The sequence below is a fragment of the Haliotis rufescens genome, unplaced genomic scaffold (assembly GCF_023055435.1).
Source record: "Haliotis rufescens isolate VD_foot unplaced genomic scaffold, xgHalRufe1.0.p SCAF_1, whole genome shotgun sequence".
In the NCBI taxonomy this organism is placed as follows: Eukaryota; Metazoa; Mollusca; class Gastropoda; order Lepetellida; family Haliotidae; genus Haliotis; species Haliotis rufescens.
In genome coordinates this window covers 89,085,503-89,106,093 of record NW_025963779.1, presented here as the reverse complement: position 1 = coordinate 89,106,093, position 20,591 = coordinate 89,085,503, and the positions used below count along the sequence as shown (strand labels likewise).

Sequence of the window (20,591 nt, the reverse complement as noted above, 5' to 3'; positions counted from 1 at the left end):
TGTGAGGAAGCGTGAAGCGTGTATGGGAGAATGTGTGGAAGCGTGATGCGTGTGAGGAAGCGTGAAGCGTGTATGGGAGAATGTGTGGAAGCGTGATGCGTGTGAGGACGCCTGTGTGGAGGAAAGTGTGTGTGTGGAAGCGGGATGCGTGTGAGGAAGCGTGAAGCGTGTGTGGAAGCAGAAAGCGTGTATGGGAGCATGTGTGGAAGCGTGTGTGGAAGCGGGATGCGTGTGAGAAAGCGTGTGTGGAAGCGGAAAGTGTGTGTGGAAGAGGGAATGAAGCGTGTGTGGAAGCGAGATGCGTGTGAGGACGCGTGTGTGGAAGCGGGAACGAAGCGTGTGTGGAAGCGAGATGCGTGTGTGGAAGCGGGAATGAAGCGTGTGTGGAAGCGAGATGCGTGTGAGGATACGTGTGTGGAAGCAAGATGCGTGTATGGAAGCGGGAATGAAGCGTGTGTGGAAGCGAGATGCGTGTGAGGACGCGTATGTGGAAGCGGAAAGTGTGTGTGGATGCGGGAATGAAGCGTGTATTGAAGCGAGAGTCGTGTGAGGACGTGTGTGTGGAAGCGGAAAGTGTGTGTGGAAGCGGGAATGAAGCGTGTATTGAAGCGAGAGTCGTGTGAGGACGTGTGTGTGGAAGCGGAAAGTGTGTGTGGAAGCGGGAATGAAGCGTGTGTGGAAGCGAGATGCGTGTGAGGACGCGTGTGTGGAAGCGTTTGTGGAAGCGCGTGTGGAAGCGTGTGGATGCGTGTGTGGAAGCGAGAAGCCTGTGTGGAAGCGTGTATGGAAGTGCGTGTGGAAGCGGGAAGCGTGTGTGGAACCGCGTGTGCAAGCGGGAAGCGTGTGTGGAAGCGTGTATGCCCACTCCGATTATGTTCAGAAGTCTCAGCAACCAATGAGTCAGAAATGATGCAACAAATTGGAACTGAGGAAACAACGTGTCTAACCTAACTGTACATCGTGGCAAGTTCGTTATGGCCTGGCTACAGTCTGCGAACCGCCTGAACAACACCGTCCTTCCGTTGTATGCCCGCCACCGGGTCCCCTCTCACTGTGTCACTGTTCACTGCTGGCGATGCTCGGTACCCACAACACCAAATTCATCTGTGTGGATTGTCCGGAGAGAGTATTGGCGAGCTGGGCGGAGGGGGCATTTGTCACGTTCAGAATGGAGGGATCGATCTCGGCGGCAGATAGATGAAACATCGCAATCCGATGAACATGAAAGTCATGGTGTTGACTTGACCAAGGTGCCCGATGTCCATGGAACAACATATTGAGACAGTAAGTTACACGTGTAGCCAGTGCATGCAAATTATTAAACCGCTCACCTTATGTCAAACAGTGACGGTATCTGAAGTATAATTTGATTTTGTCAATTGGATACTAATGCTTACAATGTAACATGTTGGTTCCATCGCAAAACATGATTAGTTACTGATATAGTGACCATATGCCACTGCGACGTTGAAAAGCAATGTTTAATTGTGACTTGATTGAGGTTAAGGGCATTTATAAGGGACTAGCGGCTGTGTTACGGGAGGTCAATGTGGATAAACATGATATTTTCTTGGAATGGATCATTACAAGGTAACATACACAAACTTGAACAGCAGGGGGTAACATATAGATTTAGCAGTTATATTATAGGGGAGAAGTGGGGTGGGGTGGGGATTGGGGTGGGGTGTGGGGTGGGGTGGGGGATGGGGGGGGTGGGGTGGGGGGTGGGGGGGTTATAAACCTGAACAATCATTAAGTACAGGGGCACATTTGTTGTAGTCCCATGGATTCAAGACCTCTGTCCTTCACCCATTGAATGCCTTGTGAGTGACCCAATGAAGGGTTTGTCCCAACACGCAGAACGAGGTAAACGTGATATTGTTGTGTCACTTTGTGCCGGTTACATACAAAAACATAACTGGACCTTGTCATATTTGACATCACGATGTTCTTGAAGAGTTTTAGAAAGGTTAACATAAACAAACCGCTACCAGTTTACCTTTCATGGAACATTTCTTCTATATACAACTTCATCTACCCGGTAGAATGAGATGGCAATGTGGTTGTTAACCTTCTAACAGGCACCTCGGGTTGTATACTCCCCAGGGAGCTGAGAATGATAGAGTGCACAGTGATCCAGTGACCGGGGTACTGATAGAGCTTTGAGCGTGCCCCCGAGTGGTGTGGCTATATGCGCACTATAAATAGCATATTATTATGTACAGATTAAAATAAAAAATGCAGCAAAGAGGGTTTGGGTGATCGTGGCAGAGTCAGGCTGGTGAGGCTCATCATCGGCTCAGGGCCCTTGCACCCTCTACACGCAGCCCAGACAGCGAATGGGACTTCTCCGAGGAAGCGCTGCCTAGTCAAACCCACCCAGAACTTTTCGGAGAATGTGAAGACTCCCCAACACTGCAGCCTCCTGCATTACCCAGATTGTCAGAAGGGCTGTATTCCTGGTAGCAAACACGGGTACTCTCCCAATGTCAGTCAACAGACTGGGAGCTACCAAACCTAAGGCACCAAGAACAATGGGGAGTCGGACAACTTGGCATTTAGGATGCAAGCGTGACATTTCGAAAGCGAGGTCTGCATATTTGCCATGTTTTTCCTCAATCTTGTCAATCACATTAGTGTCAAAAGGGACAGAAAATTCAAACATATAAATGATTGCATTAGGTTTATCAAAAGGGACAAGATCAGGTTTGTTGGCCTGGATACGTCTGAGGCTGTATACGGACCTTTTCCAAAGAATTTTGCATTTATGATTTTCCATGACGCCCTCTACATATTATGGGTCGTACCATGGATGGACCTGTGTCAAAACCACAAGCATTGCGAAGACGGTAATAAAACGATCCCGCCACTCCATCATGTCGCTTAAGATACTGTGTGTGTGTGTGCCAAAGCTGGGCACCCACTGACAATGTGTTGGGCAGTCTCATTAAATTCATTACATAGTCTACATTTCATATTAACATTTTGATGTTTCGGTTTCGAGTGGGAAGTGACTGGTTCTGAGCAGCAAACAGAAAGCCTTCTGTTTCACTTTTCAGGCCAGCCGACTTCATCCAAGCGAAGGACTCTGCAGGGTTGCTGATCTCCTCAACATACTGCACATAAATTCGATGCAGTGGTCGTTGGGATATTAATATTATTATAACTTGCGATACAACAGTTTCACGATGTCCGTTGCAAGCTCTCCTTCCATTATAGCTTCCACCGACCCAGATTGATCTGAACATTCATGCTCATTTCCATTTTGTACTGCAAGACTTCTATTTTCTTTGTTACGCCGACGGTCAAACATTAGCAAAAGCAGTGAAACAGAATGAATTTGACGTAACGGGATAACAACGTTATTAAACGCCTACAGGAAATGCCCACGTATCCTTCTCCACTCAGCAAGGTCAATCACTGAATAAACGTATTACTGCAAATGAGCGCAAATACAGCACACAGATCGGTCCAAGATTACCCTAATGTTCTCTTGTCAAAAAAACAACTCCTCAGACAGTTAGAAAATATGCCGCAACGAGAGCCAAGGTTCCAACCCACGTGTTCGATCCGTGGTTACCAGAACAGTCTGTTCAAATACGCCTTCATTTCCACGGCTAATCGAACACAGGATGATCAGTCCACATGTGGCAGACTCCGGTACAAACCGCACCACTTCGTGTCTGGCACAGAGCCAGTACAAACTGACAGGGGTCTGTCTCTTCCAGCCCGTGCTTGTCCTGAAGGGCCGTTTACGTTCCTCATAGTGTTGCTCAGGCTTAACTGGTCAACAATCAATGCTTTTCACAGGGATTTGTTTAAGGACCCCACCCCGTCTGAAGATGATACAATCAATAATTTCAGGAAGCTTAACCTTTTTGCTTCACGACTCAAATGCATCCTCGTCTACCGGTTAGACAGTCAGTAGACTGAGAAACCGTTGAACATTGCGACTTCTGCGACCATGAAAGACAAGCTTATGAAAAGGACACGGCTGCGGGGTTCAAGTGGTTGATAAAGTAACGCGCGCATATATCCAACAAAGAATATAGACCCTGACTTCATAGAACTTCTGGGGAATTAATCAGGGGCAAGCTATTGCCATGCCTGGTGCGCCCCAAGGCCTGATTCATCTCCTAAAGGTTAGGAGTTTGTTTGGTGCGAACGATTTAGTCTCATGTTGTAAACGAATCTGGTCTGTTCTTTTCAAGTCTTACTTAACGCGATGGTTATCTTTGGTCTCCCATAGTGCGGCTGAACGCTACGTGTGTAGGAATAACGCCAAGACTAAACAACTTCCTTTTTGTTGCTTATTTTCTGAAACATTTTTAATTGGAAAGCCAAATATTCTTTCTTTTGCCCATTATGTGTGGTATTGCATGATATCGTCATTGGTAGTTTTTAGGGAAACAGTTTCCACAACACGCTGCCTCAGATGTATGAATCTGTCTTTGTAACCGCTGAATAGAAAGGACGCGTATAGGATGAACACACATCTTCATATGTTTCTCGTTACTGGTTTCATTTGTACCGAAAAGTTGAATATAGATAAAAGGGATAAAACCCCTTCTATATCCAATAGAAATCTCTGCGTAAAGTAGAGTCGATTGTACGATTCCGACTATATCATGAGCAAATGTCTGCATAAAGTAGAGTCGATTGTACGATTCCGACTATATCCTGAGCAAATGTCTGCATAAAGTAGAGTCGATTGTACGATTCCGTCTATAACATGAGCAAATGTCTGCATAAAGTAGAGTCGATTGTACGATTCCGACTATATCATGAGCAAATGTCTGCATAAAGTAGAGTCGATTGTACGATTCCGACTATATCATGAGCAAATGTCTGCATAAAGTAGAGTCGATTGTACGATTCCGTCTATAACATGAGCAAATGTCTGCATAAAGTAGAGTCGATTGTACGATTCCGACTATATCATGAGCAAATGTCTGCATAAAGTAGAGTCGATTGTACGATTCCGACTATATCATGAGCAAATGTCTGCATAAAGTAGAGTCGATTGTACGATTCCGACTATATCATGAGCAAATGTCTGCATAAAGTAGAGTCGATTGTACGATTCCGACTATATCATGAGCAAATGTCTGCATAAAGTAGAGTCGATTGTACGATTCCGTCTATAACATGAGCAAATGTCTGCATAAAGTAGAGTCGATTGTACGATTCCGTCTATAACATGAGCAAATGTCTGCATAAAGTAGAGTCGATTGTACGATTCCGACTATATCATGAGCAAATGTCTGCATAAAGTAGAGTCGATTGTACGATTCCGTCTATAACATTAGCAAATGTCTGCATAAAGTAGAGTCGATTGTACGATTCCGACTATATCATGAGCAAATGTCTGCATAAAGTAGAGTCGATTGTACGATTCCGACTATATCATGAGCAAATGTCTGCATAAAGTAGAGTCGATTGTACAATTCCGTCTATAACATGAGCAAATGTCTGCATAAAGTAGAGTCGATTGTACGATTCCGTCTATAACATGAGCAAATGTCTGCATAAAGTAGAGTCGATTGTACGATTCCGACTATATCCTGAGCAAATGTCTGCATAAAGTAGAGTCGATTGTACGATTCCGTCTATAACATGAGCAAATGTCTGCATAAAGTAGAGTCGATTGTACGATTCCGTCTATAAAATGAGCAAATCTCTGCATAAAGTAGAGTCGATTGTACGATTCCGTCTATAACATGAGCAAATGTCTGCATAAAGTAGAGTCGATTGTACGATTCCGACTATATCATGAGCAAATGTCTGCATAAAGTAGAGTCGATTGTACGATTCCGACTATAACATGAGCAAATGTCTGCATAAAGTAGAGTCGATTGTACGATTCCGTCTATAACATGAGCAAATGTCTGCAGAAAGAAGAGTCGATTGTACGATTCCGTCTATAACATGAGCAAATGTCTGCATAAAGTAGAGTCGATTGTACGATTCCGTCTATAACATGAGCAAATCTCTGCATAAAGTAGAGTCGATTGTACGATTCCGTCTATAACATGAGCAAATGTCTGCATAAAGTAGAGTCGATTGTACGATTCCGACTATATCCTGAGCAAATGTCTGCATAAAGTAGAGTCGATTGTACGATTCCGTCTATAACATGAGCAAATCTCTGCATAAAGTAGAGTCGATTGTACGATTCCGTCTATAACATGAGCAAATGTCTGCATAAAGTAGAGTCGATTGTACGATTCCGTCTATAACATGAGCAAATGTCTGCATAAAGTAGAGTCGATTGTACGATTCCGTCTATAACATGAGCAAATGTCTGCATAAAGTAGAGTCGATTGTACGATTCCGTCTATAACATGAGCAAATGTCTGCATAAAGTAGAGTCGATTGTACGATTCCGACTATATCCTGAGCAAATGTCTGCATAAAGTAGAGTCGATTGTACGATTCCGTCTATAACATGAGCAAATCTCTGCATAAAGTAGAGTCGATTGTACGATTCCGTCTATAACATGAGCAAATGTCTGCATAAAGTAGAGTCGATTGTACGATTCCGTCTATAACATGAGCAAATGTCTGCATAAAGTAGAGTCGATTGTACGATTCCGACTATATCCTGAGCAAATGTCTGCATAAAGTAGAGTCGATTGTACGATTCCGTCTATAACATGAGCAAATCTCTGCATAAAGTAGAGTCGATTGTACGATTCCGTCTATAACATGAGCAAATGTCTGCATAAAGTAGAGTCGATTGTACGATTCCGTCTATAACATGAGCAAATGTCTGCATAAAGTAGAGTCGATTGTACGATTCCGACTATATCCTGAGCAAATGTCTGCATAAAGTAGAGTCGATTGTACGATTCCGTCTATAACATGAGCAAATCTCTGCATAAAGTAGAGTCGATTGTACGATTCCGTCTATAACATGAGCAAATGTCTGCATAAAGTAGAGTCGATTGTACGATTCCGACTATATCCTGAGCAAATGTCTGCATAAAGTAGAGTCGATTGTACGATTCCGTCTATAACATGAGCAAATCTCTGCATAAAGTAGAGTCGATTGTACGATTCCGTCTATAACATGAGCAAATGTCTGCATAAAGTAGAGTCGATTGTACGATTCCGTCTATAACATGAGCAAATGTCTGCATAAAGTAGAGTCGATTGTACGATTCCGACTATATCCTGAGCAAATGTCTGCATAAAGTAGAGTCGATTGTACGATTCCGTCTATAACATGAGCAAATCTCTGCATAAAGTAGAGTCGATTGTACGATTCCGTCTATAACATGAGCAAATGTCTGCATAAAGTAGAGTCGATTGTACGATTCCGTCTATAACATGAGCAAATGTCTGCATAAAGTAGAGTCGATTGTACGATTCCGACTATATCCTGAGCAAATGTCTGCATAAAGTAGAGTCGATTGTACGATTCCGTCTATAACATGAGCAAATCTCTGCATAAAGTAGAGTCGATTGTACGATTCCGTCTATAACATGAGCAAATGTCTGCATAAAGTAGAGTCGATTGTACGATTCCGTCTATAACATGAGCAAATGTCTGCATAAAGTAGAGTCGATTGTACGATTCCGTCTATAACATGAGCAAATGTCTGCATAAAGTAGAGTCGATTGTACGATTCCGACTATATCCTGAGCAAATGTCTGCATAAAGTAGAGTCGATTGTACGATTCCGTCTATAACATGAGCAAATGTCTGCATAAAGTAGAGTCGATTGTACGATTCCGTCTATAACATGAGCAAATCTCTGCATAAAGTAGAGTCGATTGTACGATTCCGTCTATAACATGAGCAAATGTCTGCATAAAGTAGAGTCGATTGTACGATTCCGACTATATCATGAGCAAATGTCTGCATAAAGTAGAGTCGATTGTACGATTCCGACTATAACATGAGCAAATGTCTGCATAAAGTAGAGTCGATTGTACGATTCCGTCTATAACATGAGCAAATGTCTGCAGAAAGAAGAGTCGATTGTACGATTCCGTCTATAACATGAGCAAATGTCTGCATAAAGTAGAGTCGATTGTACGATTCCGTCTATAACATGAGCAAATCTCTGCATAAAGTAGAGTCGATTGTACGATTCCGACTATATCATGAGCAAATGTCTGCATAAAGTAGAGTCGATTGTACGATTCCGACTATAACATGAGCAAATGTCTGCATAAAGTAGAGTCGATTGTACGATTCCGTCTATAACATGAGCAAATGTCTGCAGAAAGAAGAGTCGATTGTACGATTCCGTCTATAACATGAGCAAATGTCTGCATAAAGTAGAGTCGATTGTACGATTCCGACTATATCATGAGCAAATGTCTGCATAAAGTAGAGTCGATTGTACGATTCGGACTATATCATGAGCATATATCAAGCGAAGTTTTAAATACTCCAGAAAAGAACAAACATAAAGACGCGACCGGGAACGAGATACAATATTAATTTGGTTCGGCCTAACATAAGCGTTCAGAGGCAGTCGTGGGACATGGTTCTGATGCACAGGCACGACTTGGACTTTTCCAAGAATGGAGATGTGGGATGCCCTTGTGTATTCGCGAGTCATTCGAACTACATTAAATGCTTTAGGATAAATGGGGTAAATGCTTTTACAATGTCAGCTTGTCCTTAAAATCATTTAGAAATGCCTTTCGGCAGTAAAGAAGCATGGCTGCAATTTTGATGATATTGGCCAATAAGAACACATATCGTACATTGGAAGCACCTGACAGCTGACATTTTTGTATGTATCTCGAGGGATCTTAATAACTTACCTCCTTTACACATGTAACCACATGTAACCGGGGTAGAATAGGTCCTCAACAACCCACGCTTGCCGTAAAAGGCAACTATGCTTGTCGTAAGAGGCGACTACCGGGAAAGGGTGGTCAGGCTCGCTGACTTGGTTCATGCATTACATCGTATCCCAATTGCGTGGATCGATGCTCATGTTATCAATCACTGGATTGTATGGTCCAGACTCGATTATTCACAGACCGCCGTCATAAAGCTGGAATATTGCTAAGTAAGGCGTTAAACAACAAACAAAAAACAAGTTCACGAATTTATTAATTGGTGCAGGGAGGTTATAATTTTAGCAAAACTGAAATCTGAAAACTTTCAAAAAGACGGAAACGCTTGTAGGCGTACATTTCAAACTGGTTTCGTCACTACGTCCACTAGTCAAGGCAAATGATACGGGTCAAGCAATGTTCGTTCACTTTGTCTAGATTTGTTAAGTTAAGCCAAGGTTAGACGCAAACTGCAACAACAACAACAAATTTTGCTGAAGCACATTACTGTTAATTAAGAGGCCGATGGATATAATTAGATTAGGAAGTTAGTCGGCGTACAATGACTTAGAAATCTAGCTTGCACCCTCTGAAAATAGTGGTATTCGGCGCCATACATTCTTGCAGACTGGATACATGCTTCAATTAGCCCCTTAGTCGAAGAGATTCATGCCTACTCGCACTTAAGACATTAGACCGATCAAATCATCACATGCTGGGACGTTCGTAATGTTTGAGATCAACATAGTGAAGCGGTAAATGGTTGACTCAGAACCTTTCACAAACCTGTAGTTTAATTACCATGATTGAATTTCTTCCAGAGAACGATCGTGGGTATGTTTCATCTGTTTGTACAACATTTGTTTGTGAGAAGAATATGGGCAATCACCCAAACATACCATATTTAGTTCCCTTAAAAGGCCATGCGTACCCCCATCTTCCCGAGGCAAGAGAGTTAACTGACTATAAAAGTCCAGTTTCCACCCTTGCAGAACTAGGCTGGTATTATGGAGTTTCATTTTGGCTGGACTAACGAGTCTTTGCATAGTCCAATCACAATCACGCAACGAAATCGAAATCCGCTTCGTAAACTGTCATGCAGATTTCGGTGGATTGCGGTATTTGCAAAGCATGTCCACCGCCAACTTGTTGTCAACAGATATTTTCCAAATCTTTTCATGTTTTTAATCAAGGTGATTTGATGCACTTCGCGATGTAATACCTGTAATATAAAAATGTCTGATTTTGCTACTAAAGCTGAAACAATGTCTGATCACAATAAAACTCTCTCTCTCTCTCTCTCTCTCTCTCTCTCTCTCTCTCTCTCTCTCTCTCTCTCTGAGTGCCAGTGTAGTTCGTCTCTCCCCACTGCTATGACCTTGGTCCATGCTGTGATCATTACGATCAATATAGCCGATGTGTACAGGTGCTCTATTCCTGCTCGTGCACCCCTCAGTGCACTGGGTTATATCTGCTGATTAGCGCACACCGCCAGCCAGTCTGGCAGGAATAGGACGTCACCGCTGATGAAACGTGTGGTCGGTATAACCTCGGGGTCAAGTGTGTCCGTGGTTGTCTTAAAATAGAGCCAGTGCACAGTCGGTGGCTGGTTCTGTAAACAGCTGTCAGATAGGGTATGTCTGCAGAAGAATCATGTGAGATTGTGTGTGACTACAGTTATAAGCATCCCCAGTCCCGGACTCAGTACATATGCTGCAGGGGTGGGTCATTACGAAAAAAGGTCTTGTGATGATTCCGGGTTAAAATAGGTCTTCAGCAATCCATGCTTGTCGTCAAAGGCAATGCTTGGACTATGATTGTCGTAAGAGGCGACTAACGGGATCGAGTGGCCAGGCTCGCTGACTTGGTTGATGCATGTCTTCGTATCCCAATTGCGTGGATCGATGCTCATGATATCAATCACTGGTCTGGTTCAGACTCGATAATTTACAGACCGCCGCCATAAAGCTGGAATATTGCTGAGTACGGCGTTTAACAACAAATAAACAAACAACGAAACAACCAAACGAATAACGACAAGCTGCGGGTGTGTATGGGGTGACATTTATTCCATTGGACATGGTAAAGACAATCAATCAATCTCTCAATCAGTCACTGAGTGAGTCAGTCAATCACAAGCACATAAACTTATGCTACAACTTAAAAAGATAAAAACTAGTTTATGTATTGTTTTGTGCCGATTCCCAAATTGCAACAATGAGGTAACCCCAAAAATCTGAAAAAAGAACCAACAAATGGTATACAATTAACAATTGTTTAACAAGATTCACTAGGTCAATACAAATAACTGCACAGCAAATACAATGTCAGTACACAATAGAGTGGTAGTACAATATTCAAAGGCAGTATATAAAATATGGGTGGACTTTTCATAAAGTGTCACAAAAAACTTTTATTGTATTTGACTTTTGCGTGAAATTGAAAAGCACTTTTCGCATGCCAGTCATGGAATTTGTCCGGGTTTCCGGGATAAGTTATATTTGTTTGTTGTTTAACGACACAATATTCCACCAATATGACGGCGGCCGGTAAATAATCGAGTCTTGACCAGACAATCCAGTGACTGATGGCACAATTGGGATACGATGACATGCATCAAGCAAGTCAGCAAGCCTGACCACCGATCCCTTAAGTCGCCTCTAACGACAAGCAGGGGTTGCTGATGATCTGTTCTAACCCCGAAGGCACATTCCGTTTTCACAGATCAATCAGTTAACGAAGTGAAATGCGAGAAATATCTCTATTGGTAGACTTGCAGCTGGCGAAGTATGAAGGCTTTGCGATTGCTGGTTAAGTTGATTTAAGCTTAAAGATCTGGCAACTGACAGAGGAATAGGTTCACGCATTCTCAGAGAATTACAACAGTAAGGCATGGGCTACTGGGATGAAACACAGACAGGACTATAACTTTACGAAGGAACATGCGTTCTCGCACTTTTGGCTCGTTTCCAAAGGTTGAGATCGCGCGAATGTCCCTTACAGTATTCCATAAGTGACTTAACTACGCCGAGTTATTGCATGTGCACAGGCCCACTTCAGATGAACTGTCTAAAATGGAGTTTGTAATCCCAAATGACAAAAAGGCGAAGTTAATTTGGATCATTCACCCAAACGTAACTTTCAAAGTGAAAAACCCCCAACTATGTTTGATCGCTTAGCGTTGATCGTTGATCGCAAAAAAGAGTCTCTCTCCTTTGCAAAGATAAATATAAGAGTGTCTGCCTTTTTGTTTTGTTTTTATACACTATCTATTTCCGTTTTTATTTTCTGAACTTAATAAATCTTCCCAGGGTGTATGTAGCAAAGCAAAATGTTAATTCATGTACTTAGTTGATATAACAAATGCCCAATCCGACTATGGTTAACAAAGTTAGCATTGTTTCTATTTATAGCGGCCTAGCAGAAAATAATAAGTGTAAAGAAGTCTCAATGAATATTTGGAGGAAAAAACGTTTTTGATAATATGTCTACAGGATATACATATCGCTAAGGGAGATGAAAATGTACTGTTGAATGAATGGGGGCTAAGAGGTGTAGTTGAACTATTCAAATCAAATGCAAGAGGAGTGGCCATACATTTTCAAAATTAGTTTGAATTAAAAATAAACAACACAAAAAATACAATTAGAACTATATTATTGTCGATTTGTTAGTTGAAGGAATGAAGATGACCCTATGTACAGACCTATATTTATGGTAAGTTATTTATTAATATTCCAGATTTAGATAACGAATCTCTCGCAGCCTGTGGAGATTGGAACTTTGTTCTTTCACCCCGATATTGACTTAGAAACTTTCAAGCACATAAATAACTCAATGGCGAGACAAAAGCATATAAATAACCTGAAGGCGAGACAAAAGGTTATTGAAAAAATTGAATCATTCGACTTGATCGATTTCTGGAGAGAATTTTACGACAAAAAAAAGAAATCCTACAAAAAAATCAAGCTCGGCTAGACCTTTTCCTTGTAAAATTGAATTCTCAAATCTAAAGAAAGAAGAAATTAAAGGAAGTTTTGTTAGAAATCGAATTAGATGGATTAATGAAGGAGAAAAACCAACAAAATATGTTTTTGTCATTTGGAAAACAGGAAGTGTATGAATAAACTTATAAACAAAATAATTGAAGGACAATTGATTTTGGAAAAACAAAGAGAATTTTATACCTCCTTATATTCGTCCAACAAAGACCATAATGGAATGAGTAGAGATATTCTCCATAATATAGATACTCCTATTTTAGATGAGGCAACCGCTCACAGATTAGACGAACCAATTATTATGGGTGAAACTAAAAAAGCTGTGTTTACCATGAAGCAAAATAAGAGGAAACATAATTTTTTTATGAAGAATTAGCACACTACTACAACCAGTAAAGGCGTCATTACTTGTGTTTCAAAGCCTAATAGAGACAGACATCGCTTGAACAATTGGCGCCCCATATCTCTTTTAAACACGCTGTACAGAATAATTAACACATGTATTACTAACAGAATTAAGGAGAATCTACACGTGGTGATCATACATTAAAATCAGACTGGTTTTATACCAGGGATGAGCATAAGCGATTACATTAGGTTACTATATGATTTGATCTATGAAACAAGTAAACAAAATATGCCTGGACATCTGATTTTAATTCATTTTGGAAAAGCGTTTGATACTGTATCGAAAGATTTTCTTTGTTACCATGGTTACTCCTTGAAAAGTATGGTATCGACCCAGCTCTTCGAAAATGGATCAAAATGTTGAGAAGTAACCCAAACTCATGTGTAATTCAAACATTTGCATTTATCCACATCTTTTCAAAATGAAAGAGGCTGCAGGCAGGGTGACCCTATCTCTCCAAATATATCTTCCTTTTTGTGGCTGAAATTTTAAGAAATAAGATTAGTAAAATATACTTATAAGGGGGATAAATATCAATAATACCGAATATAAACTTGGACAGCATGCTTGTGATACCGAATAATTTTTTAGATGGAACAAAATCAAGCCTCAAAGCTTCTTTAGATACTCTTGATTTATTTAAAGAAATGTCGAGCTTCATGATTAATGTGGATAAAACTAAAGCAATGTGCATTGACACAATGACAAATAGCAATGTTAGTTTATGTGAAAATAAACAGTTAGAGTGGCATAAAGGCAGTTTTGACGTTCTAGAGATTACCTTAAGTCCATAACTGTTGGACCTTTGGGTCATTAACGCCAGAAAAAGACTTGAAAATTTTAAAAGAATTTTGGCGAGCTGGAAGAGAAGAAACTTGGCATTAATTGGTAAAATTAAGGTTATCAAAAACACTTGCATTGTCAACAATAGTGCATATTTTTATGTCAATGCCGAATCCGCCAGAAAGTTATATGAAAACGCTAAATAAGATTGTCTATCGCTTCGCCTGGAATGACAGGCCTGATAAATTCGGGAGGATAAATTTTATTAAGCCCTATAAATAAGGTAGCTTAAGAACGATAGATCTCAATACTTTAAATGATTCTTTAAAATTGTCATTTCTGAAACGAGGTATCAATATAACTACAGATTAAATATATTAGTTTCCATCTCCTTAAATATAAAACGGAGGAGCTCCTATCAATATGCATTATCGTGTTGATAACCCATGTTGGAGAGACGTTTTACATACTTTGGCAAAGTTCTACAGTTAGTATGAACAATCTGATGTGTATTATCTTGATGAAATAATTATGGAACATCTGTGGCTTAATACTCTATTTAAAAATTCAGACTTTGTGATAACAAGTTGAGTGAATAAGAAGATAATTAAAATAATAGACAATTGTAACGAAAATGATTTAATGAATTTAAGGACACCTGTGATATAAAGGGTACGTTTTTAGAAAATAGCAAATTGATGAACATTTCTCCATAAAGGAGGACAGGGTTAAAAGACGCCCACAATTTGAACCTCCATAAGATAGGTGTGTCAAGAGCATATCTGGCACTATTATTAACATCAAGTCAAGTAAAGGAGGTAGGCAATTTTATAATATCTTAATTAAAACTGGTAAAGTACCCCATGTATACTTAAAATAGCAGAGATAACCAACAGACCCATTGGTTCGGAAGGATATATTCTATCAATAAAGCAAATGTACAAGAGACACTAAATTAATTGCATTTCAGTATAAATTTATACATAAGATTATTTATGCAAAAAAGGAATGATGTAAAATAATACTTATTGATGAAGATTTTTACTCTTTTTGTAAATCTTCAAGTGACAGTATAATCCATGTTTATATTGAATGAAAGTGTATCGTGATGAAAGTAATGGCTTCTCGGGAGAACTGGAACAACAGCTGACCCAGTACCTGCAAGACAGGTCTCATGTTACTGCTTTTTCCACTCTGTTTGGCTTTCACGAAAGAATGAAATTACATAATCACATATTACTGTTAGCAAAAACACATGCTCATATATCAACTGTTAAAAGCGTAAAACCATCTGTTAAACGCTTCGTGTGGTATCTAACGTCTGTATGCAAAGTCGAAAACAAAACTGCAATTGCAAGAAACAGATATCGTAATTACTTACAGAAATGGAAACCACTCGCAGATAACATTTGATAATGCATGTCGATTACAATACAGCCCAATCTAATGTCTATTGTCCATTTCAAGCTGTTTTAAATAAAATTACAGTTTTAAAATGAATCTTTTAATAAAAGTGTCATCTTCTATTAATATCAATATGGACTAAGTGATCACGTGAGTGCAATCCATGGTGGGGTGAGGTGAATCCAGGGGGGTCGGAGCGCATTTAGTGGCGATAGTACCCTGGCTATGGATTTGGTCATTGTTCGTTTATTTCGTGAATGTCGGTGTAATTATAATTCTAGTGATCAACCATTTGAACACATTCCCTCATTTCCGTAATTATTTTGTGTGTGTATAACCTAACCAATACCATACCACACCTCCTCCTTTTATTTAAAGGTAACGTGTGAAACAAATTTAAACCATTTAATTATTTACTCCGTTGTCCAGAGCCAATGGTTGCAATATACACTTTGTTTCTGACAGTTACTCTTAGCAGACATACAATAATTCTTCCATCTTTTCTGCTTATGTACATGGAAAATAAATCATCAGATTCAGAAATTAAAATACACTTAACAATACCGAAGAAGAAATTCCTATTTCGTTTTAGTTTGCAGATTTTCTCATTTCGCTCAAATTCTACTTTTAAATAACCCATTAATGAGGGGGAGTATGGAGGCTGACAGATCAACAACACGACGGAATGGACTCGAAAACTAGCGAAGACACGGACACCAAAGGGTAACACACAAATCAGTTCTAAGCGCTGTGTTTCATATCTTGCATTTTGTCCCATAATATGTCAGTGCAACAATGGACGCCGAGATCCAGGAGATGTTGGTTGACGGCACCGGGGGTTGAAGGGGCACCTGTCAGAGTGTGGTTCTCAGCAACGCAACGTGTATTTTACAACAATCGTCGTATCAGCGTACTCATCATTGCATGCAATTGTTCTTTCAGCAGGTGTATTCCTGCAGTATGGTCCGTTTATTCATTGAATGAATATTTGTATGTTTGAAAGTCTTTCCATTTATTGATTTAACATAATCAGCTGATTGACCCTAATCATTACTGTGAAAATATGTTTTGAATTCTGTCTAATATTTGCACAGATATGACATAAAGTTTGTCTGTATTTCTCTATATTTTTGGCTGCATGTTATGAGGGCAATTCCATTCAATGGAATAATGTTTGGATGCTCATGGAAAAAATAAGTACTGGATCATATATATATAGGGATATATCATCGAATCACAGGTTTTCGGACAGCCATGTTTATCACGATTCCTCGCACTCTATGGGGGTCTAGCGTCACACAGACATTGTAAATAATCAGATGATGCTTTGTTTTAAGATAAATAAACTACCCATGGAAATCTGGGTTAGAATAGGTCTTCAGCAACCCATGCTCATTGAAACAGCCATCTGCATAATGCTACCCCTGCGTCACAGGGCCATATGACACAGTTGAACCAATCAACTCAACTCGAAAGTGTGCACGGGAATCACGCACGCACGAATACGGTGTTAGCGGTGGGTGTCTCGACGTGCGTGATTCCCGTGCACCCTTTCGAGTTGAGTTGATTGGTTCAACTGTGTCATATGGCCCTGTGACGCAGGGGTAGCATTATGCAGATGGCTGTTTCAATGAATGCTCTTTCCACCGTGGCGAACAGGTCTGGTTGTTGATGAAATAGAGTGATAGCTAAATAGACAGATTTTATATTCATGCACCGATTGTCTTTAAATGTAATATCTAGTTACGTATGACTGTTTAATAATCTCATACCAACCTTGACTGGAGTAGGTCCGATAGTTTTTCAGATATTGCAGTAAACGTCAGTACCTTAAATTACCTTCCGGACTATATGCTTGTAGTAAGAGGGGACTAACAGGATCAGGTGGTCAGGCTTGCTGACTTGGTTGATCCATGTCATCATATCCAAACTGCGTAGATCGAGCCTCATTATATCAATCACTGGATTGTCTGGTCCAGACTCAATTATTTTCAGACCGTAGTCACATAGCTGGATTATTGCTGAGTGCGGCGCTAAACAACAATCAACATCAACATTTAAGATAAAGTTGTCTTTTATAAGTTAGTTAAATATATTTACAGTTGTTCATGTGATTAGCGAGAAAATTACAAATGTTTCATAACACAGGAATATATTACCTGATGATCATGCAGCCTTGTCATCCGTGTTGATTTCCAATACAATATGTTTGTAATGTCATGAGAGATGGTCGTGTCATCTAGTAAAGCTAGGATACACTATAACAACCTTTAACTGCTGTCACCTTCGGCATTCTATATGTTGTAATTGACATCGGGATCTTGATTTTTTATTCAAGCAGTCCTTGTTTTAAAAATTAGGATTGTTTGGCCGTCTAGAAATGACACAAGGAGACATTAGACTAGTTTACTTTCAGGTTTGTTATTTCATCTTCACATCGTGTTAATGCAGAACAAATTCATGTGTCACGTTTCAAAGGGACATAACTCTAAATATATACATACATAAAAGAAAATGATACTCAAGCTCTTTGGTTTAACAGTACACAAGCATGAGGCTGTCAGAGCGTTTCAGAGACAAGCATGTTCTGATTTTAAGATGATACTCAATCTAGATGATGTATTCAACATATTAAGGGTTCCCAAGGGTCACACTGATCAGAGACTATACCTATTTTACTTTGTTTTATATATATTCTTAATAAAACATATAGATGGGTAGAAAATATGTTATCATAATAGATAAGGACACTTAAAATGTTCTTTTCAAAACATGTGGGAGCAATTATTGGAGTTGGTTGATTATGTTTAATACCTTGAACACACTTACACAGTACAACCAATGTAAACAGTTTTTGACTAATGTCTACTCTGTGTTATGAGGTAGACCTGCACACTTTCCCTTTTACATTGGGGACACATGTGGCCCAGTTGTCTAAGGCGCTGCTATTCGCACTGCTGTACAGAATTGCCTCCCTTGAGCATGCCAGAAACCTTTGAATGTGGATTCGAAATCCCGGATCACCCGATTATATTTCTAGGTTTATCAGCACTATACCCGTGCTTGTTGGTTTCACCCAAGTGGGAAACATCGGAGACCTGCATCCACATTAAGCTGACATGCTGTGATATAACTGGAATACTGTTCACAGCAGCATTAAGCCCCTTTCATGTTCCTCAGTGAACTCATGACAAAGTAAACATTTAACCAAGGAGCCACCTGGCTCCTCAACATTTGTTGTGAGGAGCCAAAACATATTGTAGGCAGCCAAAAGTTACATTTATGTCTGTAATTGCCCCTTTGTTGTTGTCTGTTGCGAAAATTCAAAATATTTCTCCCTTTTTATCTGGGTGATGACCAACGCGCATATGCGGTAGGTAAACTCTTGGCACCACTGAAACACGTGAATGTAGTACATAGTGAATAAGTGCTTCCTTCTATCTGTGTTTGTTTGGGTTGATGGAACTGTATGACTTATGATTCAACAACACATGAGAGAACTCTTCTTTATAGAATGTATTGGCACACGTGCAGAATAAGCGCAACCAGACGAACAGTGACTCGAGAGTAAGGAGTGTTGGGTAAAGGAGATAATTCCCTTTTCTAATAAACCCACCAAGCAAATCTGCATTGGCATTAGAGCATTAATAACAACTAGGAAGTGAAATTTATGATTTGCTAGCATTTGATATTTTTAGCCAGAATGGAGAGATATGAAACATGATATATTTTTAACTTGATTTCTGTGTATTTTTAATACTATCACATTTTTATTCTTGACCAGAACATAATCACCAAAGTCAATATTAGACAAGGTACCAACAGACAACTGACACACGTATATTAGTCTCAAAATACAAAATTGAATAGCCATGGCATCCAAATTGGTTGCAAGATTGAGGCCTGTCATCAGTTGTCTGTTGAAGTATGTCCACTCTTTGCTTTCTTTGATGTCCTGGGGAACTGTTATTGGACTTGTGGAACTAAATGTATTTCTTATTTAAAGTAACGTGTATGCATTTTGCCTGATCTGACATTGAGCTTTCAATGCTTCTGGGAAGTTTTTGTGCAATGTGCAATGATGTCAGGATTATAAAGAATGTAGATCTCAGTGCATGGCTCATTGGTAAGGCTAAAAAATATGATAGTCTTGGTTCTCAGGCACTGCCTGCATCATCATAAAGTCTGACGCACATTTCGTTTTTATTTCCATTTAAAAAAAATAAATCATAATACCTGAAAACAATGAGATCCAATAAAACTCACTGTTCCTATTACATGTGCACGGCTCTACTGTGCATCTCATGTTATGGTCATGGCGCCAATAGGAGTTGTGTGCTTGTTTTTGTAGGGAGGCCCTTTCCCAGGTTGATGGTGCACAACTGTTTATTTGGTTACATACTAGTTTGAACAACCAAAAAAAGGAAAAACCATCGCCTGCCTGCACTATATTTTTAAAGTCATTCTTTAATTTTTTAAGCTTAAGAGACATCATTGTACTTCTTAGGGCTTAACAAGTTGAAAGTTAATTCATTAAAACAAGATCTTTTACTCTGATGCAATGCCTCTGTGTGTGAATATCTGAAGATACCATAGGAGGTCTGGCCAGTTGAAAGTTTTTAAGAGCCTACCTTTCCCAAATGAATTCTGCACCATTAATATGTTGTTGTGTATGTTTTATACACCATGTTGTTTCTGATCTCCATGACATCTGCACCCAAAAGAGAGTACGATTGAAGGCGTATTTGTGTTGAGTGGGTTTCATGTTTTTTAAGTCAATATTTCCGAATCAAGGTGGTAGAGAAATGACGTCAGACATCCGATTGGCTCAAGAACCCATGCATCCTTCATTCAGATTGGGTGTGACCCTCCTCGGATCTTAATGCAGGGAGGTATGGTGTCGGGAGTGAAGGGTCTGATTCTAATGAGATTGCGTCAAACATGAGCGTGACCCGGAGAGCGGAAGGTCCGGGGTTCGATCCCCGGCCGCGTCATACCAAAAGACGTTAAAAGATGGTACTTGTTGTTACCCTGTCTGGCGCTCGACATTAAGGGGCTAAAACAAGGACTGGTCGGCTCGGAGTCAGTATACTGTGTCTGAGTGGGGTATTCATGTTAAACTGCGGCATGTTATCTCAGTGAGCTAGCACTATAAAACGTCATCAGTCTGGACTAGTACAAGCAGCCACACA

General features: G+C 40.1%; 1 protein-coding gene across 3 annotated transcripts in view; it reads left to right on the top strand.

Moving 5' to 3' along the window:
* The first annotated feature begins 1,124 nt into the window (after positions 1–1,124).
* The window catches only part of LOC124134220 (myogenesis-regulating glycosidase-like), a 96,494-nt gene continuing 77,027 nt past the window's right edge, over positions 1,125–20,591 (top strand). For 2 of the 3 annotated variants that reach the window (XM_046498941.2, XM_046498940.2), the window contains exon 1: positions 16,049–16,122. In XM_046498941.2, coding sequence (XP_046354897.1) covers positions 16,085–16,122 — 38 coding nt within the window. In that variant the 5' untranslated portion in view covers positions 16,049–16,084. Of the gene's footprint in view, positions 1,285–16,048; positions 16,123–20,591 lie in introns of those variants that run through there. The other variant, XM_048403094.1, reaches the window with a different exon arrangement.